This window comes from Gossypium arboreum, chromosome 1 (genome assembly GCF_025698485.1).
Source record: "Gossypium arboreum isolate Shixiya-1 chromosome 1, ASM2569848v2, whole genome shotgun sequence".
Classification (NCBI taxonomy): domain Eukaryota; kingdom Viridiplantae; phylum Streptophyta; class Magnoliopsida; order Malvales; family Malvaceae; genus Gossypium; species Gossypium arboreum.
Window position 1 is genome coordinate 94,175,003 of NC_069070.1, and position 26,613 is coordinate 94,201,615.

Sequence of the window (26,613 nt, forward strand, 5' to 3'; positions counted from 1 at the left end):
TTATTGAAAAAATGGCTCTCTTTAGAGCATGAATTTAAATAACATCACAGTTTTGTTAAATTGACAGACTACATTGGTCCACTTACCATGGGGTTCAAAATTTCACTAACAAACAGTTCGTTCTGATGTGCTAACATGGGTAAATGCATCTCATGTTACATCTCATGTTAGACAAAGAACAATTGTGTACAACAATGTCAGTTAAAAAATTTCTTCTCTGCTACGGCTGCAAATTTTTGTTCTCTGTAAGGGCAGATACTGGTTGGCTATTTTAGTTACCTTTACGGATCAACACTAGTTGGTACCTTGCGGTAACAATCATCTTTGTTTTATGGCTGGTTCATTTGTTGTTTTCAGTCTTCATCTTGGCCAGCTTACTGGCAGGAAAGTGCAATCTGGCCATTAGTGGCCGGGGTGCTCGAGTTTTTTGGTCAAATCCCCTTACGCAAACAAATCCTGCAAATAATTTGAGTCAGTTAAAGGTGCATGGGTGAAAGCATGCTAAATTGCAAGATCATCATTCATCGCTAGTTCTCAAAAGAGTGAAATATGGCTTGACTGAACTTCATTCCATAGTAATTGCAATACTTCTGGAAGGATTTTGAACTAGGGATGTCTTATAATAGCTGTTATTCTTCAATAAATGCATGGTCGCTTTTTAAAACCTTTTTAGAGTGTTCAAAATGTTAGAGAAGAAAAAAATGATAAAACCTGGTTTTCTAGTAGGAAATTATTTGTAAGTGTATGAACTTATTGTATTAAATAACCATTCCTTTGTGTGCCTAATGAGAAGCTTGTGTTTGTTGCATGCAGATATGATATTCAAATACTTAGAAGTATAATTTCATACCTTTCCAAAAGCAGTACTGAATTCCCTCGGTCGAAAGTCCTAGTAGACAAAGATTAGTTTTGTAAGTAACCTTTCTCCTTTACTACTGAACCAGTACAACAATTTTAATGTTCAAAAGCTTGGTGGGTAATTTCTTACCTTTAAATATTGATGATACAGATGTTCCAAAGTATACAGTTCGTCTTGGTAAATTCCAAATCCATTCCCTTGGAACGTCGATTGGATTGAGGCTTGAATCATGATCTGCAAAGACCTGCGTGGTAATAGCAAATTAATTTTATAAACATCTAATACTGAAATAAATTATACGTGCTAGGGAGTGTAGGAATCAACAAAATGTTAGTTCTTGAATACTGAAAGATAATTTGTAAGGTTTTGCCTTCTGGTTTCCCAGATCCCACTTGACCCCTTTCTTCTGACTTCTGAGGCTTCTAAGAATTAGAGTTGGCAATAGCCTGAACAAGAGTACCTCATTAACTTGAAAATAAGTCCCATTTAGGGGAAAGCTTCCTCTCATTGCAGTTCTACAAGGTATCTGTACACATTGTGATGCCAATGTCAGTGAATCTTGGAGGTATTTGCGAATTGTGCTTCCATAACATTTATATATGTGTAAATCTTGCTCACCAAGATGGTTCCTCGGACTGTCTCAGTGTTAGCTTCTCTTACACTGTTGCAAGCAAAGCAGGTCTTCTCATTGCACAGTCTTCCTGGTTCCTGGGACCCACAACTTTGTTCTGGTGGTTGAATTGAGTTTGCAGTTTCACCTATTGAATACATGTTTACAGAAGCTCATCTAATTAATTTGTAGTAAAGCAGACAACATCTTTTTGAGTAGCACTTGTCAATGTGTAGTTTGAATTCTAACTATGATGACATATCCTATTAACACAACGACAATCTATGGTGTGATCTTAACATTGTATCCTATTTACAGAAGTATATCATAAACGGCATGAGCTGTGTTGTGCCTATCTCTTAGCCTGCTTTATATAGCTTGACATTCAAAGGTATTCTTTTTACCTGGTGTCCATATTGCAAGAAGATAGGGGCTAGGATCATCAGGTTCCCGCTTTTCCATCTATAAATATTGAAAGATGGAAGTTAGAATAGTATGTTATGCATTGAAATTGCAGAATTTTTGAGAACTCAAGAATAACTTACCTGTTTCAAGAGAGGATGTTTATCTGGAAGCTCATATCTGCATCATTGCAGCTAGTATCAGAATATAATGTAGTTTATTGCACACAGTCACAATTATAAACTACTAATTAGTTGACATCAAAGTTCTCTGATCTAGACTTCTTTTCCCTCTATACCAGCAAGTCTACTTTTTAAAGCAATTTCCAAGTATAACTGTAGGCCAAATTTGGGAGCAGGAAGTAAGTATGTTGAGCACATTTTTATCTAGAGTGTATTCTACTGATACATTTTCTGGGCTAATAGAACTTTCATGAGCCATTTTCATTCAATAATTTAGCCCCTTCTGACCACTATATTAACAGGGTTTTCCATGATCATAGGTTGGTGTTTGGTACTTTGGTCACACGATGGGGAAAATATCCACTTACACATAGTGCTCTGTTCGTAGCCTGCTTACATTCTTCAATTTTGGAGTAGGGATAGAAGCAGCATCAGGATTCAAAGCTACTAAAGCCTTTGACAAGTCCCCTTCTTGGAGTTCCATATTGCCCTGCATGTAATGCTGTAGGTTTGCTGTGAACTCTTCAATGTTGAGTTTTATTGTGGGAATTTCATCTGGATCATCATAGCTTGCATCTTCAATATCACTCTCTGATCCTTCTGCATGCTCTGGTTCAGGTGTTGCAGGCTCCTCAATGATAGGTTCATTGTTGCCAACATTAGGCCCTACTTTAAGCAAGTTATGCACTGGCGGAGGTAATGGAATTTGATTCCCAGCTCTGGTAGGGTTTGTCTCAGAGATCATTGGAGCAGTTGAACTTGTTATACTTCTCTCTTCAGGTCCCGGTAGTGCGAACCTTGCACTGCATGAAGGAAAGTTGGCACAAATGTGAAACATAAAGTTCAGACTTTTGGAAGCCAAGGTAGGTGGTTTTAAGAGTTCCTGACCTTTCTGTTTTTATTTTTACCATTGATTTAATCCTCCTAAGTTGTCTTCTTTGGGTCTTGAAGGTGGATGTATTTCATTTTTATCACTATATGCATTTATTTTTTTATCTTATTACTTTAAAGTTTGTTGGGATATTAGTTTGTTTTTGCTTTTTGGAGACTTGGATTCCTTGGCTGATGTGTGTGCCAACTTCACATAGAGGAAAGAAGCATCTACACTATTGGGAATTTGAAAGGTTTAAGACAGGTCCTTTTTGTTTTATAGTGGGATACCTTGGACTCCCCTTTATGTACACGACACAATTAATGTTTCCACATCAATGGGATGCCTACCACACAACTAATTCATGGCTATGTTAAGTATCTATGTGATTTTAGATCCAGGTAGTTGTCAATTGAAATGACTGAATACCAAATTGAATACTAGTTATTCTTGGATGCTTCAAGACCTTTACTGCCTTAGGGAACAAAGACCAATGTTGGACGCCAATAGAAGTTGAAGCTAGTGGCTTGGCATGGTTTAAGGTTGTTGAGTTTCTCATATATGTTTCTTAGTTATGATTACGCAGATAACAAAAGTAAAACATCAATAAATGATTACTAATCAGTAACTCAGCAAAGAACACTTTAAAGACTTAGATTCTGATATTGATTCTCTTGCCTGAAATTTAGATATATGCTGATGAGCAATGCTTATTTCTATCTGCCTGAGTTATTGTGACATTATAAAGGCAAGCTGGAAATAGGCTGGACACTAACCTTGCAAAAGCACTTGCAAAGTGCCTGCATTCCCCTCTCATTGGACATGCATTGCAATTTGGTTTACTCTTTGTGCAGAACACCTACATAACATGTTAGTGCATGAGCTTATTGCTGCTCTTTAAAGGCCTGACTTCAAAACATGATTCTAATTTATGAAGCATTGATGTAAAAGTGAACCTAGTGAAATACCTTTCCGAATGTAATCATTTGATAATGTAGTTCATACCTGTACCAGTAGTGCATAGATAAGTAAAAGTCTTTTATGATTTCACATATATCTAAAAGAGGGGTTACGAGGTTACAATGTATTTTGATCAAGTTTGCATAATCTTGGCCAGAGATATTTTTGAATTGACTCCAGTATTGGGTACCTAAGAGGAACTTATTAACATCTGTGAGCAATGAGACAATGAGAAAAAAATGATGTTAAGTGGTTAAATGTCTATTACTTACAATTCTAGGAGGTGCAACTGTAGTGACTCAGGCAGTGGTTGGAGAGGAACCCATCCCAGCCTAACTGCTATTCGTCCAACATTTGTGTCAACCTTCAAAAAATGTAAATGTTACAAATTGGATGAGCAGTGTTGTTGATCTTGTCAAAACTAGAATTGTAAGTAAATTTTTATTCTGAGTCTTACTGGAAAAGCAAGATGGTGAAGAGTTAAAAGCCGTACACACTCCACGCTTTTCAGCCCCAATCCCCGTATGCTTAAAAGATAATCCCTACAACATAAACAATTTTATGATGCCATTAACATAAACTTCATAGATGCAGGAGATCAGTTGTTATTCACTCTGATTTAGTTGAAGCCATGAAGGCTTTTGTTATTTATGAAGGTAATAACTGTAACAATGAAGAATTAACTGTGAAACTTGAGATGGCTTACTTTGCTTTATCAGGGGGGACATCTCTTAACCATTCCAGATCAATGCTTTCATGGTCTCTAACCAGTCGGTTCAAGAAATCCTGCAAAAACTTTCAAGTACTTTTAAATATGTTGTAAATGCTGCTTAATAAATACTTCGAGCTACTCCTAGCTAATATTAGTTACTTAGAAATTGAATTCATTTCACATGCCTTGATTCGTTCTGCTAACATGTTGTTCATCCCTCTTTCTTTGATGGTGTTAGAAATCTCATTAACATTAGCGTTTCTCATTGCTTCATAATCCAGGGAATCCATGGTATCTTTGCTTCTTTCCTTTTTTAAACCATTGGCCTGCACCTGTTTCCTCAACTGGTCCCAGTCAGTTGCATTATTTTTCCCTTCCTGAGCCTTTCTTCTTTTGGGCTTTAAGCTGCTACTTTCTCCAAGCTGGTTTTCAGAAGAATGCATTGGTTCCTTTGCATTGGATTGAACCTCTCTGTTTTCTGTAGCTTTGCCCTTATCTGATGCCGTCATCCTTTCAATATCAGAAGGTCTTTCTGTGAGCTTGTGGGTATTTGCAGCAGATAATGAGGTACTTTTCTGCATCTTAGCTACTGCATCAGTGGTTGGAGGCATTGTGACTGATGTGCTTTCTGATTGGAAGTCCTTCCTCTTTTCTTGATGATTGTTGCAAAGTTGATTACTTCTAGTATGGACTTCTTTTTGGTGCATTACGTGCTCACCTGATAAGGTATTCAAGGTTGTCATGGCCATATCTTGACTTATTGGTTGTCCATTGTGTTGGACCATGATTTTACCTCCATTTTGACCTGGTTGTTTTGGCTTGTTGAGTCCAGAAGCAGTTGAAGCCCAGGAAGACATGCACTCTTCTCTGAAAGGTTCAAGGCCTTCTCCTTCCCATGGTTCAGACTCCAAAGTCATGTGTAGGGGATGGCTGCTCGCTCCAAACGCTTGTACCCGAAATTGTTGATTTCTAAAGTTGTTATCTTGATTGAATGAGGAAGACCATTTGAGATTCTCTGTTCTTTCCAGCCTTGATGTCTGCCCCTCTTCTGTAACTTCTGACTGTTTATATTTTATTCCTTCTTGAAGTTGTGAGCTCCCACTTGCACAATGGTAAAATTCCTCAACTGAGGCACTGTTCTCTATCTGGTCAAGGGTTGAACCATGAATGCTGAGGAATTTGCAGCTCATAGTAGGATCTTCTGTTTCTGAGTAGGAGCCTGAGTAGGTTCTAATTCCTCCATTTGCTTGAATAACTGAGGAATCAAAAGAACCTTGCGATGATAGCACTTCTTCCTCCAAGCTTTGACTATATGTTCCCATAAAGCTTGTTCTCTCTATACCTGAATACTCACTGTTCCTCTGGTAATCTGTTGACCTGTTGGGAGTCATGGAGCTTTGGCTGTCAAGTTGATGCCTGAATGGCTTTTCATGCCATTTGATGGTTTCTTCTGAATTCAGTTCACACACTTCTGGTTCTTCAATTAGTATTGTTGTTCTCTCCGCATTGCAGTCTCCTTTGCATGATGACTTCAAAGGAAACTTTGCTGCTAGAGACATGAAGGCAGAGCTGCATGGTAGGAAAGTGGGAAAATGTTTTTTTGCTTGCAATTTTTCATGTTTATATGTACTTCCAGTATGAACAATAACTTACCTTGACAGGTGGTCGGAAACATTTTGGGTTAGGAAGACTCCTATTACAGAATCCACCACAGATCCCTTCCATTTTGAGAAGCGCCTATCTCCTGCAAGGTTTTATGACACTGGTCAGCATACATGCTACAATCTACAAGACCCAAGTGAAGTGTTTATGCTGAATATTAAGGTAATTTTGATCGATACAATTTGTTGCATGTGGGCTACACAAAAGGCACTAAAATTCCAAATTCTCTCATGAAGGAACTTAGATTTAGTCGGAGCTGTAGTATAAATATATAGTTTCTATTATGGTAGTTCAATTATTTGAAGTTCTTATCTTGTTTGAGTGAACTTCAATTTTCAGATGCCATAAAGCTATTTTACCAAAAAAAAGTTCCAGTAGTTTTAGAGCAGTGAATATTATGCTAGCTTGGCAATTTTGTGATGAATATGGCTGGAAATATTTCTTTATCATGCTGTAATATCTTGTTGTTTATGCAGGCAAACCAGTGTTTCTTATACCCCAATGCACAAAAAACACACTCCTAATGGTTTTTATCATGTATCAAAAGGTCCAGGACGACATTAATCTGGGGAGCAGAAGCAGAACTCTTTGTACTACAGAATATTGGGACCAAACATGTAAAAGGCTGTACCTTGTACAAGATGCATTCTTGCTATAAATGAATCAACTCTGCCATGAAAAACTCTCCTTTCTTCTTCCCACCATTTTTCCTTATCTGTTCCTTCAGTGTCTTCTCCCTCCTTTCCCATCAACAAATTCCATACCCTATTTGTCTCTGGATCAAGGTCCACTCTAGGTCGTACTTTTTTCTTGATAGACTCAAACCCCTCAAAAGGGACAACTGTTCCAGCTCCATTGTATAGAACAAGTGCATTCTGCAGTTCTGCCTTGGGTTTGTTGTTCTTTTCTTCAAGAGTGAGACCCTTGAATCTATTAATTATCTCCTCGACTGGATTGAGAGATACATGTTTTGCTGATGGCCCTGCATATTTTACCAAGAACAGTTGATGAAGTGGTGGTCAGTAGAACATTTTGGGAAAAATTTCTAGACAAGAGTTTCAAGGTACTACAGTTGATGAAAGATAAAAGTTTGTTAGTACCTCTTGCTTTGGTGGACTGCTGGTTCTCAGACACTTGTTTCTTTTCTTGCACCATCTTTCCAACTGTGAATGGAACATTTCTGGGCAGACCAGGTTCTCTTTTCTTGTTTTCTGAAACATTGGTATGGAATGTTTGGCCAACCAATCCAGTTCGAGGTGTAGGGACCTTCTCAGGGGTAGTTGGTAGAAGAAGATTGCGGTTCTCAATTGTGGCTAAGTTATGGACTAGAGCTAACCCATTTATGTTTCCTACTTTTTCGATGCCTGAATGCAGTTGGGACAAAATATTTTGCTTTGAAGAAGTCAGATCACCAGCTGTAGAGTTTACATACCTGTTCCCTGTGAGTTGGCTAAACACGCTACCTTTTCTCCTGTCTATGCTATCACTTCGAAAATGGGGATCAGATGTTCCACAATCTCTCAGTGATGTAAATTTTCCTGCATTAACATCATTTGTGCCTTCTGTTTGAAGTAGTCCTGCAGCATGCGACACTGAACACTTCATTCCGTACTTATATGCATGGAATTCATCCTCAATTATCCTTCTTTTCGAAGCCTGGGGAAAGGCTGCCTCATTACTGCAGCCATTTCTATAACCTTCATCCGCTTGGAATATCGCTTGGGATAGCAAGGAACTCACAGTACCTGCTGTGCTGAATTGTCCCTGCTCAATGGCATGATAGTGATCTCTCTTGGATCCCCTACCTTCATTAAAGTTGGACAAAACTGTTGCTACTGACTGAGGGTGTCCTTCAAACATGAATTCCTTGGTCCCATCAATATTTTCCCAGTTTCTTCTTTGTGAAACAAATTGGATAGCTTGCTGTGCGGAAGTGTACCCATTTCTGTAGCTATTTTGGTTCAAATCAATGTCATACATGTTTGCATTCCTTGCCATGACATTTACATTTTCCATCAGCTCCTTTGCTTGAAGTCGGGAGGCTGTAGCTGCTGTGATACCTGGCAGGGACATGTAATCAATTGGCATCATTTTCTTCATGAAGGGGGAGTGACTACATTCAGCTTGTAGTTGTGGGTTTTCCACAGCCAATCCACTCTGTTGATTAGACTGTGTAGTGAATCTTGTTTTAAACCCACTATTCCCTACACTGGAAAATCCCATGGAGCGAGATTCAGAGGACTTACTACTGAGCATCTCTTGGTGATTAAGTATACCAGCCAGACTTCCATTTCCAGTGTTTTCCAAGTCAAAATTCAATGCTCTTCTGCAGGATCTTGGAGCACACACGGGACTAGGATCAGAGTCCCTTATGCAATCTCCTTGCGGACTTGCTGATTCTTTCTGGTTGGTCTCGTGCATGCATTTCCCCCTAATAGTTATCCCAGCATCACAAGCAGATTTGTTTGCAGAATCTATCAGTTCATCAGCTGGTTCTTTTGGCCTTTTCTTGCGTACATACTTCCTCTTCGCTGGAGTTCCAGCAGTTGAGTCAGACGCCTTTGTTGGATCTGCATGTTGAGTTGCTAGTTCTGTCAGACCTTTCCTGCGTACATACTTCCTCTTCCCACTTGGGTTGTCCTTGGAGTTGACGTTTGCTGTAGTGGTCGGCTTTGGAGTTCTTTTGGGTTTGCCTTCCACAATAACCTTGGGCCTGTGTTTTCTTCGTTTAGGTGGTTTTTGCTGGGGAGTCTTATTCAGATCTATACCTTGGACACTTCCCCTTTCAGAGTCCTTTTCCTCCATTGGTGCTGAAATGATCACAGATGATGAATCGACAATATTCTGTAAGAGATCACGGTTCTGTTGAGAAAATTCCTTTTTATTGCATACAATTATACTTTCCTGCTCCTTTTCAGAAACTGAGTTTTCGTCTGCTGCAGGATTCTGCTTCCTTGTCTTCTCTGTTTGATCTGGTGTTGCTAGCAAGGATTGAAATGAGGTGTTGAAATGAGAGGGTGCACCGACTTCTGTCCTCGCTGGTGAGTTTAAATTGCAGATTGGCATAGAAGGTATCGGAAATCCATCTGTAAAAGTAACATTCAATAAACAGATTTACTAATGACGAGAATCAAGCACATTTGGTTGAACCAATGTTGTCGTGACGCGTTTTCCATGGCATTGTAACGGACTTGCACAATTTCATATAAAGTTTATTGAATTCTATTAGCTTAATAAAGAGAATCTGCAATAATGAAAAATTACAAAGTTCTGCAGGATAAGCGCAAACCGTCTGTTACATATGAACTCTGAACTACTATAGTAAAAGAAACAGTAAAATCAATTGCCATATACTTGTGTTTGGAAGTAAAATGAAAATTTGCACAATTTTCTGTTTTAAACAGGTTTAACCACTTACATTGCGGCATCTGGAGGAAGCCGTCGGTATTTCTCATGAAGTGCGAACTTGAGGATTGGTGTGAGCTGGAACGTCTCCAGTTTTCTTCTTGAGGATGCAAATTCGGAATTGGCAGTGTATTACCGCTGCCTAAGCTGGCGATTCTGTTTGCAGAGGCAAAACCATCTGCGGCATTTCTGGTTGCCAGAAGATTTGCCCAGGTATGATCATTCCAACTCGAGCTTTCATTTTGAAGAACAAGTCTATAAGAACCTGCAATGTTATTGATCATCCTGTTATTCTTTGCTAAATTTATGCTGCCAAAATATTGATCCTGGTTGAAACTGTGAGCAACTCCATTGTTATTTAGGATATCTTGAACATATCCCGTAGGAAATTCAGCAAGTTCCTGCCAATTTTCTTTTCCAAACTGGTTCCCTTGCCCGTTCACCTGGATCGGATTCGATCCTGTTGGGATAGGCTTTTGTGGGGTTACCGGTATCCAAGAACCCGTAAACTCGAATTCTTTTCCCTGTGGAATTGAAAAATCTTCACCAAAATTCATCTTGGATTGTAACGCAAAAATCCTTGAACCAGCTCTTTCTTCCACTTTTTATTCTTGGAAAAAAATACTTTAAATTCTAAAGAAGGTCCAATTCCTGAAAAATTTCCAGGAAAATCACCAAAATTCCAATATTCTCAAGAAAAAATTCCCACCCCATTGCTTTATCCTTTCCTCCCAAATCACCCAATCTCCACCTAACATCCTCAACATAAAAAAAACCCAGAAACACCTGAAAATAATTTATAAAAGAAATGTCTCAGGTAGAAAACTAGCATAACAAATCAGCATCTAAGATATAAATAAATGATTTAGAAAGCCATTTCCAAATAAATTCCCAACAACTAATAAAAAGTTAACATACCATTTCTGTCCTGGAAAAATATGGAAAGCATGAACGAAATGGGAAACTAGATAAAAGCAAAAAAGTCATGTAATTCAATTTCTGTGAACAAAAATAAATTGTATTACTCACATAATTAAATCAGGATTTGTTAACTAAAAGAATTAGCTAATATCTTCGAAGATTCTTGTTGATGATATTAAAGCAATAACATCTGAATTGAGTTTATGCCAATGTACATGAACCAAGCTAAAACCATAAATCAATGTCCAAAATTTTATATAAAAAAAATACATATTAATGCTTAGCGTAATCTCACCGTTATGTTGTTCTGGGTCAGCTTTGGTTTCAGAGCATAGTCAATGCCGGAAAAAAACCAGTCAGTTTCTATGGTAAAACCAGGAGAAAAAAATAAGAGAGAGAAAAAAATGAAAAACTTTAATTCATCAAATTTAAAACTACCACTTTGGGCACTCCACTTAGTGTTTTACAAAACTGGGCACCCCTAAATTATTTATTAGTGTATTAATGCTTACTTTATTTCCGTTGGTCCGGTTTAGTTAAATAAATTATTTAAAGTTCATAAAATAAAGAAAATTTAGGTTGCTTTTTTTTTACGATTCAATTGGTTCTAAGTGGTTCATAGGACAACCAATTTAACTTCGATTCAATTGATATGATGTTGGATTTAAACAACCTCATGTTTTCATGTGTTTCTTTTTTTTTTATGATTTTAATATATTTTGAAAGCATGTATTCTTGCTTTTCTTACTTTTTAAAAAAATATTGGCAATGAAGCAAGGAATATTAGTTGTTCTTTTAACTTTTTTTTCTTGAAAATTAAGTGGTGAATTTTTAATTTTGCATTTTCAAAAAAATAATAATTATTGATGAAGTAAATGATTTCTAAAATTTTGTGGTGATTTTTATTTTATTTTATTTTATTTTTACTTTAATGAAATTCTAAACCTTTTCTTTCCTTGATCCAAGGCAACTCTGGTCCCTGTTGAGTTTTTTTCTTTTTTGTGTTACCATAAGGAAAAAGAAAAATATGTTTTATTTGAATGTAGTTAGAATGAGACAAATACCATTGGAAATGATGGATCTGTCTTCATGTTTTTGTAATAAAATTGTTTTGAATGTTAAAATTGGGAAATTATTTAACCCATTTTAATGGAGGTAAAAGAAGTTACTGTTATAAATAAATAAAACACATGTTACTTGTGGAAATAATAATAATCTATGTAAATTGGACAGGTTTAAAACAGTAGTTTTATGGTCCTGTACAATTTTCATTCAAATATATATATATATATATATATATATATATTTTGTGTGTGTGTGTGTTAAAATAAAGAAATTGGTTATAAACGTTTAAATTAGAATTATAGATTTTAGAAGCAAATCTATATGAAAACGGCAGGTGGTGAAATTTCATGGATTTTAGGCCTGACTTAATAAATTTATATTTCTTGATAGTTATAATAATAATAATATTCTATTTTAAAAAAATTGTTGTTTTAGTTACTTTATATGTCACTTGCCAAAAAGACAACAGTTTTAAGAGGAACACGTGGTGGTTTTGGTCCACATGACCTAAACACGTGATTTAGCTTTGAACTGAACCGGCCGGTCTTTTTTTTACTTACTGGAGTCTGGACTGCCACAACCAAAAAGAGAAGGGGTGCCCACATTAAAATAAAAACCATAATAATAATAAAAGTTATTTTAAATGCTTGCCTGCATGATGTTACGTACTATATTCTCTCATTTCATGTTGCCGTAATGTAAAATAATCTCTTTATAGGTTTTGTTTATATTTATTTTTTATAAGATATTTAAAATTTTGTATAGTCTTTTTTAATTTATAAATAAAAGATAATATTAAATAATTTTTATTTTACACATATAGTCTAGATTAAATTATATTTTTAAAAAATTAATAAAATTAATAATTGATCTAACACATTTTATGTTTAATTAAAAGATTATTTTGATTATTTTAATTTTCATTTAATGAGGATTTAATTTAAATTAAAAATAAAATAAAAATTGTTCTCTTTTAAAGAAAAGGTCCCACCAATATAGTCAAAATTAATTAACACAATTATTTAATTTTGTACTATTTTATCAATAAAAGTTATTTTACTATAGATCTAGTTAATTCATCTCATAATTTTATTTATTTTTTAAATTTGAGTAGTCATTTTTCAAATATTTGGGCAAACATGTTTTAACCATAAATCTATAATTTACTTGCATTTTTTATAAAATTTAATATATTTTAAAATTTTCTCAATTATTGTGCTAACTTAAATATGGGCATTTGAAATAGATTCAAGAGATAGTAAAATATAAAAATAGGAAAAATGTGTAAGAGAAATTAACTATGTAAAATGCATTGGAAATATCCAATATTCAGTTTTTTTTTAATTTTTAAAATATTATATAAAGTTAGATGCTATTTTGAAGAGAAACACCTAACAATCTACTCAATATTGTTTTAATTATTGACAAATGGGAAATTAAACCATAGCTAATTGAAACTTACATATCTATAAATCTCATTAAATAGATTAACATAACATGGAAAAAGCAACTATTAATATATAATTTAAAAACATATATTATTGTTGAACACCGTAAAACTTATCATTTATTTCAGTCAAAAATCTAATAATAATTACTTGCATTTTTATTCATATTTCATTATTTGATACATTCTCAGTATATTAATGTTTCATCAGTAAATAAAATATATAATTTGTATTATTCTTCACAACATATATTAATGAGTAAATAAAATAAAATGGAAAATATGAATCAAGGCAGATTTTGCTGTCTGGCTGAGTTGGGCCTTCTTAAATTTCTTACCTGATTTGGTTTTTTTGTTCTCCTTTTCAAGTATTATTTATTTACAAAATTATTTTATAAGTAAATAAAAAAAATTATAATAAGATAGAAATTGGGGCCGGGAGAGCTGCGAAAAATTTCAGAACTTTGTCTGAGTTCCAACTCAAATGGAGGGATAGTTTGACCTTTGGCTAAGTGTGTGCTAAGATGATAGAAGATGAATTATGAAATTAATGGTACTGACCAAATTGACTTTATCCCTTGGGATATTTGGATTCAAGTATAATCAAGATATTAGCACAAATCTAAGGTGCAATAGCTACTGAAGTAATTCCTATAGTTGAGTGAATTTTGGGGGTCTTTCTTCCATTGAAATCATAGAAAAGATTTCTCAAAATAATATGTTCTTAATACACCTATTTAAAATTCCACCTAAAGTTTGTCTTAAATAATTTGGGTTTACCCAAATTACTATTTTAATAATAATAAAATATGACTTTTATATAAGATTAGTCCTGTAGTATTTTTTTCCCACTTATATATATATATATATATTAAAAGAATTACTTTTCCTTTTGCTCCCTCAAACACTTGATTCCAAAAGCTAAAGCAGTTTAGGTAAAAACAAAAAAAACTAACATGGCAGCAGGGGCAAATTATGACTCTTAACACATGGCATTTTTTTTTCATGTCAGAACCTATGTGGTATTTTAATGATTTATAGGGTTGTAAATCAATTTAGTTTGAAAGAATCAACCTTGTTCATGTTCGTTTATTTATTTTTAAGTTTATTTTATTTATTTAAAATTATATATGTTTAAATTTATTTGTTTAATTTAAACAAATATGTTTACTGAACCATGTTCATTAATAACTAACAAATAAACAACATATATATATATATATATTATTTTTAGATATAAAATAATCAAATATAAATATTAATAATTTTATTAATATATTCTAATGGAACAATAAATAACTTTTAAATGATTTATTAAACGAGTTTGTTCATGAACATAAATGAACTAAACAAGCTTTGTTTGTGTTCGATTTGTTTATTTAAAATCTTGTTCATGTTCATTTATTTAGTTTAATAAACAAACAAAAACCAAACTCTACATGAACAATTCATCGAGTGCTCTGTTGATTCCCAATTCATCTAAGATAGCATTATGTTATAATCTTCTTGTTCTTACTCATTCAACGTTAACCTAATTGTTAAATTTTGTTTTCTTCTTACTTTCAGGTTATTCACTCGATACTTTGAGTTATCCATGGTTATTGTGGATTGGGGGTACAAATTTACATTTCCGATACTTATTCAAGCAGCGGAAAAAAATTATCGGTGATCATACAGTTGTGTTTACCATTGAGGCTTAAACCTTGATTTCAAACAAAAAAAAGTGGTAAACAAGCAGTTTTTCAAACCAAACTTTGATTTTAAACTAGGGTTTTAACCCAAGCCAAAAGTTAAAAATTTTGGCTTTTGAAACTTTTGGAGAAGCATTTTTCAATGAAGTTATTTTTTTATCTCTCTATTAAATTTTACTTTACGACATCATGTCTAAAGTTGATATTTTATTTTCTCAAAAGTACTTTTTGACAGCAATGGTTAAAACTATCAAATTTTTCAAAAATATTTTTGAACCTCAGTGATAAACTAATTTCACAAAGAGGTACGTGATTGTAAATTTATTTATTGAATTTAACTTTTTTTTTTCTTTTTATGAGTGCTGAAATTGAAATTCTTTATTTGATTATTTTGGTTGTAGAATGGGTGTGCGGTTCCAATGTCTTTGAAAGAAAGCATCAAGAGGTAACAGTTGGAATGTGGTGGAGGAATTGAGAGCTGAAAATTCAAGTTACTTGACTGGGGACAAAGAACCAAGGATTAAAAATATAGCTGAAAAACAGTTAAACAAGATGGTTTCTTTGGATTAAAGTGCGTTTACTTTCAGTAAAGTTAAAAATAACAGTGAAAGTAAAATTAATTATTATAACTATAAAATAAAAGATTTTATCGCATCATGGTCATAGTCTACTGTTGTAGAATCTGTCTTGGAACTTATTTGACTTTGTCTTTTGAACTTGTGTATGGTTGTGGTTTTGATACAAAAAGCAAAATAGTTTTTTTTTTTTCCTTTTTAGTAATATGGGTTCGGTTAGTCTTTTAGGATTTTTTTCAACTAATTGGATTTTTGTTTTTTTTAATAATAATTTTGGGTTTTGAATTTTTAGATTTATTTTGAGAATTTTTTTATTGTATGGCTTTAACATTATTTGTAAGTTTTTAAATAATTTTTAAAAATAATTAAGGTTTAATGACAAATTTAGCCATTAAGGTTTGCGCTTTTGTCGATAGTTTTAATTGTATTTTGAGTTTTTCTTGACGGTCAACACTTTTTTTTCTAAACTATTTTTTAATAAATTTGATGAAAGTATCGTTAAAATAATTGATGGATGATGTGAAATTGTGGAATATTTTTAATGAAATGTAAATTATTATTTAATTAACTCAATAAAATATATATGGAAAATAATAAAATAAATAATACAAGAAATTAAAAATAATTTTTAATTCAAAGAAAATATGATTATTTGTTGTATGTCCTGTTGAGTTTGTTGATTCCATATGTTAGTTCTTTGACCATTTTTTAATATAAAAATGATCTAAAATTTTTAATTATTTTAAAAAAATAACCTACCTTGAAAATCATGTACATAAATGACTCATTTTGAATAGTAAATCTAGGGCCACTACTGACATTGGCGGCACAAATATAAATACATGTATCCACCCGTTTAAAATATCTTATTCCTTAAAAAAAAAATTATTTTAGTAGGTGCTGCCAATGACAATTTTTTTTTGCTATTGTTGTCATTGGCGGTACCAGTTAATTTAATAAAAAAATTCAAACCTAAAACTTAAAACTACACCGTTTATGGTTGTTTAAAACCTTAAAAATTCAATATAGCTTCAATTAAAAAGAAAAGAGCAAAGTTGAAGAGAAGAGTAGAAGGGAAGCAGAAATAATGAATGAAGAATGGAGGTTCCGAGTGAAAGGCATGTTGAATGCTGTAACTTTTCTGAAACTTGAACAAATTTGATCTTCCATAAAACAATTAAAAAAGTGAAAAAAAAAAGCTTGGAACAAAAAAGAAGAAGGGAAAACTGTTGGAACCAGGGAGAAGAAAGAGGGGATGAATGCAATAAAGAAAGAAGAGTAAAATGGAAAGGTAAAGAGGAAAGAAGTTAAAGCAAATGGAAGGAAAAAGGATGCACCTTGGGAATGAAAGAAAATGGAGAAGTAAATGCATTAATTAATTGTCAAATGATATCAACTTTTAATTTTTATATTAATTAATTGCTTCTTAGTTTCTTTTCTTTGTTTCACTCGATCAATGATTCACTTTGTCGTTGTTGCATCTAGTGCAAAGCCTATCTTTTGAGGCTCAGGTTCTTTTTTTTTTTTTTTCATTTCAACCTCACCTTTTTATTTAAAATAAAAATTAGAGAGGTGTCGGCAAAGGTAACGACGAGACCAAATTTTTTTTACTTATCTCGTCATATTTTTTGACACAAATTTATAAAAAATAAAAAATTGGTGCCGCCAATGACAACAGCGAAACCTACTAAAATATTATTTTTTTCTTACAAAATATCACTATTTTAAAGTGATTGTACAAATATACATATTGATGTCGCAAATGGCAACATCAGCACCTAAAAAAATTAGTTTTTATTAAACTAACCAATGATTAGTCAATTATAAAGGGTGGTGCCGTCAATGACAACGACGACGCTAAAGTTCATTGTTCAAAATAAATCATTTTTATACAAGATTTTGTAAATAAGTTATTTTCGTAATTAATAAAACATTTTGGGTCATTTTGAAAAATAAGCCTAGTTGTTTGGTGTCTAATGGCATGAGTTTCAGTCGTTAACAGTGTATCGTTCTTGAATACGACTCGACATTTCTTGGAGCTGAGTATGGTAAACACTGAATCAATTGTCACCTGTCATAAATCAGCTCGTTTGTCAGGTTCAAATCATTCATATGTTTTCAACTCTTCGAACTCTACTAAACATATGTTTTCAACTTTTGCTGTGATTAAACTGTATTTTTATTGCAATACATGATTGCTTTTTGTTTAGTTAAAATTAAAATAAAGTTTTAAAAAAGTCTTATATTTATATATTTTTAATTAGGGTAATAAATTTGATATTTAAAAATTATTTTTTAAAAAATTACCTTTATAGTTTTACAAAAATATTTTCAGCAGAAGGTTTTTTATTGATTTTTAATTTTATTTTTAAAATCATTTTTAACTAAACACATTTTTTTCATCACCTTTATTTCTTGAAATTTAAGGAGATTAATTTTTTATATAATTTAAGGGTGAATATAGTTAAAATGTTGTTTTATTGTATAGATTAGATTAAATTAGTCTTTCTAATATTATGTTTGTCAATTTAATTCTTGTATTAATAAAAAAGAATCAAATAAGGTTAATTTTAGCGGAGTTAACATTTTTTGTTTAAAAAATCATTTATCGTTTAATAGAGTAAGTTATGAAGGTTTGTTTGGATAGTACAAAGTAATTGGATGAAAATGTAATTCTCAAGTAGTAATTACACTCTTATAATTACAAAGAATTGTAATTCCTTAATATATTTGGTTGATAAAATGTAATTATATATTAATTTCTTATGTCATATTTAGTAGTATAAACTGTACTACACAATTACATAATTTATATATTAAAAATATTGATTATTATAAAAATTATTAATATGATAAAAGAATTTCTAAATGAGTAACAAAAATTAAAATCAAACCATCATATGCAATATATTAGTCTAAGAAAGTAATAGATAATATGATTACATCATATTCCAATTTATCTAAGTGCTCTAGCATTTCATATTTGTTAGGTTATTTCCTCTTTAACATTTAACATATACTCTTTACCGTTATTTATTGGTTTTTGACCAAGTTCATCATTTGAATTTGTATCGTAAAGATTATCAAAATCTCCTTCTTTCACAAAGTATGAATCATTCAATCCTACTAACGAGTAAAGTTATAAAGTAAGCAACATGCTAGTACAATCTATTATTATTATTATTATTATACTAAGGTGATATTGTTAATATGATAAATCTTTTTTTTTTAAAACAAAAAATGTTCTCTTAATCATGTTTCAAAACATTGAATGTCTCAAATTAAAAAGCTTGCGAGCTATCTCTGGTGATTGTATTTGGCTTCATTTTCTTAAATGGTATAATACCACATGTTATGGTGCAAGAAACTTTTTGCATTTGAATAATTAGCATCTACTACATAATATTTGGGTTCACGGTTCAAAAAGTCTATAGCCTTGATTATAAAAACTCATATAAACTCATTTTAGAAAAAAAGACTTATGCTAAGTTATAACCCTTTTATAATACATAAATTAGGTTTAAAATAATATAAAATTTTGTAATATATAACCTTCATAAAAGAGGTTTTATAAAGTGTCTAATAATTTTTGAAGTGTCTAATAACTTTCATTACACTCCTTATAAATAATATATATTTTCATAAATTTAGAAAGTTATTCTTTTATAAATAAGTTATGGAAAAATATATAATATTTTTATAAATAATGATATTATTTTTTTATAATACATAGCATTTGCACAAAAATAAGTTATGTTCATATTTTTTGACAATAATTTTTTATAAATGAGTATATTATAACACTTTTATAATACATAAATCATTTTTTATAATATAGTTTTTGACCATAATTTTAGAATTTGTTTAAAAATGAAATAATATAATTTTTGTTATAACTTTATTAAATACACATAAATTATTTTTATAATTTATTTTTAGGATTTATAATATAACTTTAAAAGTTTATAATATAAATTTTATAACTTAAATTGTATAAAATATAACTTAAATTGTATAAAAATCTTTCTAAAAGCTAAATCATGTATGAGTGTTTGGAAAGTCACAGGGTAATTGGATTGGGGTGTAATTACCCACATAATTGCTCCAATTTTCAACCCCATAAGAATTGGAAAGTGTAATTGGGGTGCTTCAATTACACCCAATTCAATGAGACCTACTGATTTGCCGAAATTCGTTGTAGCAAATTAAATCCCTTTTTGTACTTAATGAGCTCATAAGAAAGCAATTTAGTTATGTTTTTACTTAATTTTCATCATTAGCACTTAGATAATAAAATGAGCAATTTAGGCATTTTATATGACATTGTGGGCTAAAGTAGGCCTAAAGGTAGACTAATATGACAAGTGAGTGTGCAGGACATCGCTTTAGGGAAAAAATACAGTGGACTACTCCCGATGTTGCAACACGGAGTTGGGATGTCGCAACACGGAGTTGGGATGTCGCAACAAAACAAGTAGAATACATAAGGAGCAATTTGTCGAGGATGTTCCGACACAAACCATAGGATGTCGTGACACAACCCTAAAGACACGCCCAAAGAAGCAATCTAGCATCAGTGTCGTGACACAAGCTTGAGGGTGTCGCGACACCTATGCGATGTGGCCACTTAATGAAGCAAGTGTGTTTTCATTTGTACAACATACTTTAATGAAGATTAGCCAATCATTTTAAGTCAACAAGAGGCTGTTAACCTAGGCCTATAAATACTATTGTTCAGAACTATTTAGTGGGCTTTTGCCTCCCTTTTAATTTCATTTTCATTCTTAGTTTTTATGTCTTTACTTTTAGTTTTTATTTCTATTCTTGTTTTGTTCTTTGAGAGATCCGAATTGTGGATTCATTAGACTTTGTCAAGAATTACGCTGCAAGTTTCAATATATATTCAAAATCTTTCTAATCTCTTTATTTGATTTTGCAAATGTTTCGGTTCCAATTCAAATCTATAATGTTCGTTAGATCAATGAGTAGCTAATCCCTTAGGAATATTAATGTGTGGATGTGGGAATAGTTGATGACTATGTAGGATTTCTTAGTGGATTAATTGGTTGGCAAATGAAGAACTTAAACCCTAGGATCGACAACCCCAGGAAGTCATGTAGGTAGATATGAATCCCAAATCGATATGGTCTACCATGAAAACCTTACCCTGACCTGGTCTGACCTGTGACATCGAGAGATAAATAGTATTTGTCGACTCATTAGGTTAGTGGAAGGCCGAGAGACCTTGCTAGGTTAATGACTAGCTGATTAGATAGAACCCGCAATATGAGTTAACTATGAACACTGAAACGAGTTAGTCTTCTGCCTTTAGATCTGATAATATTTACAATTTGTTTGTGTCTATATTTTATTCTTTCTCTAAATTTCCTTTTTATCATCATTTTGTGAATTATCGTAATATAATTTGGTTAGAGTACTAGTTAGACTTGTTCGCATAGAAATTAATATTAGTGTAATCAAGCCTTCTTTGGGTATGATCATTGGAGTACTTTTTGTACTTCGTCGTACAAATTATATTACAACCTAACTCGTATACTTGTGGACATCGCCTTATTTCATATATTTAGTTGCAGCATTCCCTTACCCGAAATTGGCACATGAGCACTCGAAATTGCCTTTCTTCTTGTCCCACCAGTGTTTAAAAACAAACCTCCGCTATTATTATACTTTCTACCACGGAAACGTCGATGGGATGTACTTAGGTGCAGAAGCCATGATCGGTATAGTGAGGCTAGCTTTCCCTCTTGACCTAGGCTTAGGCTGGTATAGAAGAGTGGGAACAGTCTCTAGGGTATGTGTGATATTGGTATTTGAATACATAGTTATCAAGAAGTCAAGACAAAGAAGAGTCGGATGCGCAGAATGAATATATGCGCCAATTCCTTCTTCGATATCCAAAGATTCCCTTTAACAGGATGGTTTTAAATGATGGTTTATTACAGTGTTCGGTGGCATGAATAGGATGAGCATACGAATGAGCTGGAACATGGATAACGTAGTGGTTCGAGCTGGCATGTATAGGAGTTTTGGTCATTTTAGTATAGTTTGGTAATGGATTTAGCCATTTGAGTTGGCTTGTAATTGATGAATGGTTTGTTATGTTTTTGGCCATATGATTTGGCTTATTTTGGTTGATTTGGTTGCGTATAATATATATATATATATATATATATATATATATATATATGCAAATGGCTTTGTTAAGCATTTGGTAATGGTTATGTAAATACTTGTGGTGTATGGTTGTTTGTGAATTGGTAATTTGAGTATCATATAGTTGATATTTGAGAATTGGCATGCTTGTGGTTTTAGGTAAAATGATGCTTAAATGGAAGTTATCATTTAGGTGATTTAAGAATGTAAAATTGGCATGAATTGAATGGTATTTTGTGGTACATATGTGCCTTGTTGTTGTTGGTGTTGAAATGGTATGACATAGGCTTGATTGAGATTGGTTTGATTATCTATTTATGTTGTGTTATGTGTCAATTGGTTTGGTGTAGGTGTGTGCTATTTGATTGAGCAAAATGGCTTTGGTAAATAGCCTATTTTTGTCTACACGGGCAGAGACATGGACGTGTGTCTCAACTGTGTGTGACACACAGTCTAGTGAGACGGCCCTGTGTCCCCTAGTGTGTAATTAGAAATCAAGTCAGTATGCATTACACGGTCTAACACACGGGCGTGTGACTTGGCCATGTGGCATAAGTCAGTATACCCTACAGGATTGGGACGGCCTAGCATACAGTCTAGTGAAAGGGCACACGGGCTGGTCATACTGGCTGGTCATATGGCCATGTGGTTGGTCGTGTGACCCAAGTCAGGGAGTTACACAAGGTAGGACATGGGTTAGGACATGGCCATGTGATCCCATTTCGAATGTCCACATGGCCAGGCCACACGAGCATGTGTCCCCTGTATTTTGCAAAATTTTTTAAGTTTTCCAAAAAATATTTTTCTGAGTTATTGGTTTAGTCCCGAACCATTCCTAATGCATGTTTTGGGCCTCGTAGGCTCGTATTAGGGACAATGTGATTGTTTATGAATGATGTTTATATTTGAAATGGAAAAGTGTATGAGAATGGTATGTGTAATTGTGTAATAAGTTTGGTAATGCTCCGTAACCCTATTCTGACGTTGAATACGGGTTAGGGGTGTTACATTAAGACATCTCATTTTTAGGAGGTAATCTTCAAGCAACCTAAGCTAAGTTAAATTTACCTAATTCCCCGTCACATTTTCTAAGTGTATTGAAGAATTTAAGCTCATCATCGAACATTATAAGTAAAGATTGTACTCTGCATAGACAAAATAGTACTTAATAGTTACGTGGCAGTGGAAAAAACAAATTTAATGAGACTAGAATGAACATGCATACTAGATATATTATGTAGCCTAAATGCACAATACACCCCCAAACCTAAGGGATGTATTATCCTCAATGCACGTACAGATATTTAACAGAAAAATAAAAATATAGATATGTATAGAATGTCATGGCAAAAGAAATAAAATGCATGACGTAGAGAAAATAAACTTTCCTGGCTTGGACTGGAGTGTTGTTACTTCATTCGGCCCTACGAGTGGATTTATGGGCACTGACTTTATAGCACAACTTCCTCTTCATGGGGTTCATTTTGTCCTCCTTCTTATCATTTTTCATAAGCTCATCAATAAGATGATAGATGTCACAGTCTTGTGTAGTCGTGGAAGCTAGTGGGGTGGAGGAGGGAAAAATAAGGGGATTTTAGGGGGAAAACATGGGGTGACCTAACCCTAAAATAAAAGTTTTGGCTTCTCCTCCTTAAGCTACCCTAGTAACAGAATAGACCCAGCTATCCAAAAATCTCTCCCTTAAACTTTTCTGTTTGGTCAACCCATGTTACCTTATACCTCGACATTCATTCACACAGTTTATCGTAGTATAATTTCCTTCTGAGATGTCGCGACAAACTCCTCTTATTATCACAGTTGATAATCCCATACTTTTATTCTGTCTCCAAAATCTAGAAAATTGCTCATTAATCAAAGATAAAAATAGAAATCAAACAACATTAAATAATTAATGATAACAAATAATAAAAACGAAATGAAAGTAAAACAATTAAAGAAAGGAAAAATAAAAATAAAACTGCTAACTTGGAGGTCAATGGATTACTTATCACGATCTACATGAGCACCCTAGAAGTGCTTCAAGCATTGTCCATTAACTTTTAAAGTGACTCCCGTTTTTAGGTTTTTGATACTAACAACTCCATGCGGGTAAACTTGAGCTACTTCAAAGGGGCTTAACTAGCGAGATTTTAATTTACCAAGGAACAATTTGAGCCTAGAGTTGAATAACAATACTTGTTGCCTTGGTTCAAATTGCCATGGCATAATTCTGTTATCATGCCAACGTTTGGTCTTCTCCTTGTATAGTTTAGAATTTTTATATGCTTGTGCCCTGAATTCTTCCATTTCATTCAGTTCTAACAACCTTTTATGCTCAACAGTGACCCAATCCATGTTTAACTTTTTAATAGCCCAAAATGCTTTGTGCTCGAGTTCAACAGGTAGGTGAAATGGCTTTCCATAAACAAGCTTAAAATGTGACATCCCCAACGGTGTTTTAAATGTAGTATGATAGGCCCACAAAGCTTCATCTAGTCTGGAGGACCAATTATTACAAGTTGGTTCACCACTTTTTCTAGAATCTTTTTAAGTTCTTTGTTAGCAATATCAGTTTGTCTATTTGTTTTGGGATAATTTGCTGTGGCAATCTTATGTTTCACCCTATATTGATACTGGGCACTATCCACTAGCTTGCAATCAAAATGAGATCCTTTATCACTAATAATGGCTCTAGGCATACCGAATCTTTTGAAAATGTTCTTGTGCGACAACTTCATTACTAAATTTGCATCATTAGTAGGAAGTGCAACAGCTTTGACGCACTTAAAGACATAGTCCACTTCCAATAGTATGTACAGGTTGCCTATTGACGGTGGAAATAAACCCATAAAGTCTATTCCCCATACATCAAATAACTCAATCTCCAAAACATTTTGCATCAGCATTTCGTGTCTCCTAGATAGGTTTCCTTTCCTCTAACAACAGTCACACGACTGATAAAATTCATGATCATCCTTGAATAGAAATAGACTCCGCCAATAAAATCCTAGCTGAAGTACTTTGGCAGTAGTTCTCATTCCTCTAAAATGTTATCCGTAAGGAGCTAAATGACAATACTGTCGAATGCTATGTTTTTCGTCATTAGGGACACACTTCCTAATTATCTGATCAGCATAATGCTTAAATAAGAAGGGTTCATCCCAATAATACTTTTTGGCATCATGAAGGAATTTCTGTCATCTTTGGCTATTGAGATATAGTGGCATTAACCTACTTACTAAAAAGTTCATTATATTGGCATACCAAGGTAATGCCATGGCAACTAACAGTTGCTCATCTGGAAAGTCTTCTTTAATAATTTTGTCATTGCCATCTTCATTTCTAGATTCTATTGCCATCTTCATTTCTAGATTCTAACATTGACAAGTGATAAACCAATTGATTTTCAGTCCCCTTTTAATCTCTAATTCCCAAGTCAAACTCCTGCAACAAGAGTATCCACCTAAACAATCTTGGCTTGGCATATTTCCTGCTCACAAAATGTGACATCCAAAAATTGACCATAGTCGGGAAGTGGTTTCGGGACCGCTAAACCGAGTCACCGACATGTTCGAACGTAATATTTATTGTCTAGAATATGTGAAAATGCATGTGTGAATTTTGAATTCTTTGATTTAGTTAATTTGATTGTGAATTGAAAGAAAAAGGACTCATGTGAAATGATTTAAATATATGTGGCTAATTTTAAGAGATTAATAAAAGGATGAAGTAAAATAAATAGACTTGCATGTCAAATAGCCCATTCCTAAGGTTAGTGGCCGGCCATGTCAAGAGTGATGGGCAAGGGAAAACATGTTTCAAACATGTTTAGTTAATGGATTATGCTTGAAAGAATAAAGAAATGAAATTGAAAAAAAAAAGGGATATGATGAAAACAAAAGAGAAAAACAAAAGTGTCCATCCTCTCATCTTTTTCTTGCTTGGCCGAATATACTAAGAAGAAAGGGGGGAAAAAGCTTGAGAAAATCAGCCATTGGAGCTTACTAGACTAAGGTGTTTTGATACAAGAAGGTATGTTTTATGCCACTCTTGAAAATGCATGCATGATTTGGAGGATTGGTTCAAAATTTTCCTTGAATCTTGAATCGAAACTAGGTTATTAGGTGAGTTAAATTTCGGCCATGAATGTTGTCTTCCTTGGTGAGTGTTTTGATGTTGTTGTGACGAAAGCATGGAGATGAGTGAGTTCGAATGTTTAACAAAAAGGAAATTTTGTGCCATTGAGTTCTTGTTGTTATGTGTGTGTGTGCATGAGTATTCGGCCATGCTATAGAATTTATGTTGCAAAATGACTAATGCTTAATGAGATGTATAATAGTACTTGTGAATGAGCTTGAGGGTATTTAAACAATTAGACATAAAAAGGGTGGTAATGAGGTTGAAAATTGTTGGATGGTTAATTGGGTAATGAATGAAGCATTCGGCCATATGGGGTATAAATGGGCATAGGTGTTAAATACCTTGTATTGGAAATTTTGATAAATAAGTAGCAATAAATTAAGATGAGATTGAGTAAATTTTCAGCTTAGTTGTGTTAAGTATTCGGCAATAACCATAATAATGCATGTGAATGCCGTATGTTTGTGTTTGATGGAGAGGTAAATTGTTTGATTTAGCTCAAGAGCAAAGGGGAACTAAATTGGACAAAGGAAAGGAGAAAGCAAACGAGTAGCCGATTTGGAACCGTTCTACCCCAAACAAGGTAAGTCATTAAGCACGTATTTGATATTGCTTAAATGATTGTAAAATTTATGCAATTGTGTTTAATGGGATGCTATATATATTTACAAATGAAAATGTATGTGTATGGAATGATGACATTTGTTGAATGTAAAAGAAATAGTGAAATGTGTAGAAAGTTGCTTTCGGCACTAAGTGTGCGAACAATACGAGTGTACGGTGATTTAGATTGGCACTAAGTGTGCATGCTGGAAATATATGGCACTAAGTGTGCATGCTGGAAAAATATGGCACTGAGTGTGCATGCTGGAAATATATGGCACTAAGTGTGCGAGCTCGAAGGGTATGGCACTGTGTGTGCGGGCTTAAATCGCAT

General features: G+C 33.3%; 1 protein-coding gene and 1 long non-coding RNA gene across 3 annotated transcripts; one reads left to right on the plus strand and one right to left on the minus strand.

Annotated features, from left to right (window-relative positions):
- On the minus strand, window positions 1-11,060 carry LOC108483256 (transcriptional activator DEMETER-like). 2 transcript variants are annotated; one of them, XM_053029415.1, is made up of 20 exons: window positions 10,880-11,060; window positions 9,677-10,449; window positions 7,359-9,344; window positions 6,890-7,240; window positions 6,250-6,340; window positions 4,782-6,165; window positions 4,591-4,670; window positions 4,342-4,426; window positions 4,157-4,248; window positions 4,006-4,074; window positions 3,893-3,929; window positions 3,701-3,783; window positions 2,422-2,856; window positions 2,015-2,051; window positions 1,874-1,931; window positions 1,478-1,617; window positions 1,320-1,385; window positions 989-1,103; window positions 851-889; window positions 1-456 (listed from the first exon to the last, which is right to left on the minus strand). In XM_053029415.1, the coding sequence occupies exons 2-20, from the start codon at window positions 10,218-10,220 to the stop codon at window positions 341-343; spliced, it is 5,808 nt and encodes a 1,935-aa protein (XP_052885375.1). In that variant the 5' UTR covers window positions 10,221-10,449; window positions 10,880-11,060; the 3' UTR covers window positions 1-340. The 2 variants fall into 2 exon arrangements, with proteins under 2 accessions (XP_052885375.1, XP_017642034.1); XM_017786545.2 differs by lacking the exon at window positions 10,880-11,060 and adding an exon at window positions 10,693-10,865.
- On the plus strand, window positions 5,429-15,558 carry LOC108483257 (uncharacterized). The gene is made up of 7 exons (XR_001871030.2): window positions 5,429-6,172; window positions 6,258-6,420; window positions 6,735-9,104; window positions 9,201-9,299; window positions 9,663-9,876; window positions 14,663-15,092; window positions 15,189-15,558. It is a non-coding gene; the product is annotated as an uncharacterized LOC108483257 (long non-coding RNA).
- The last annotated feature ends 11,055 nt before the right edge of the window (window positions 15,559-26,613 follow it).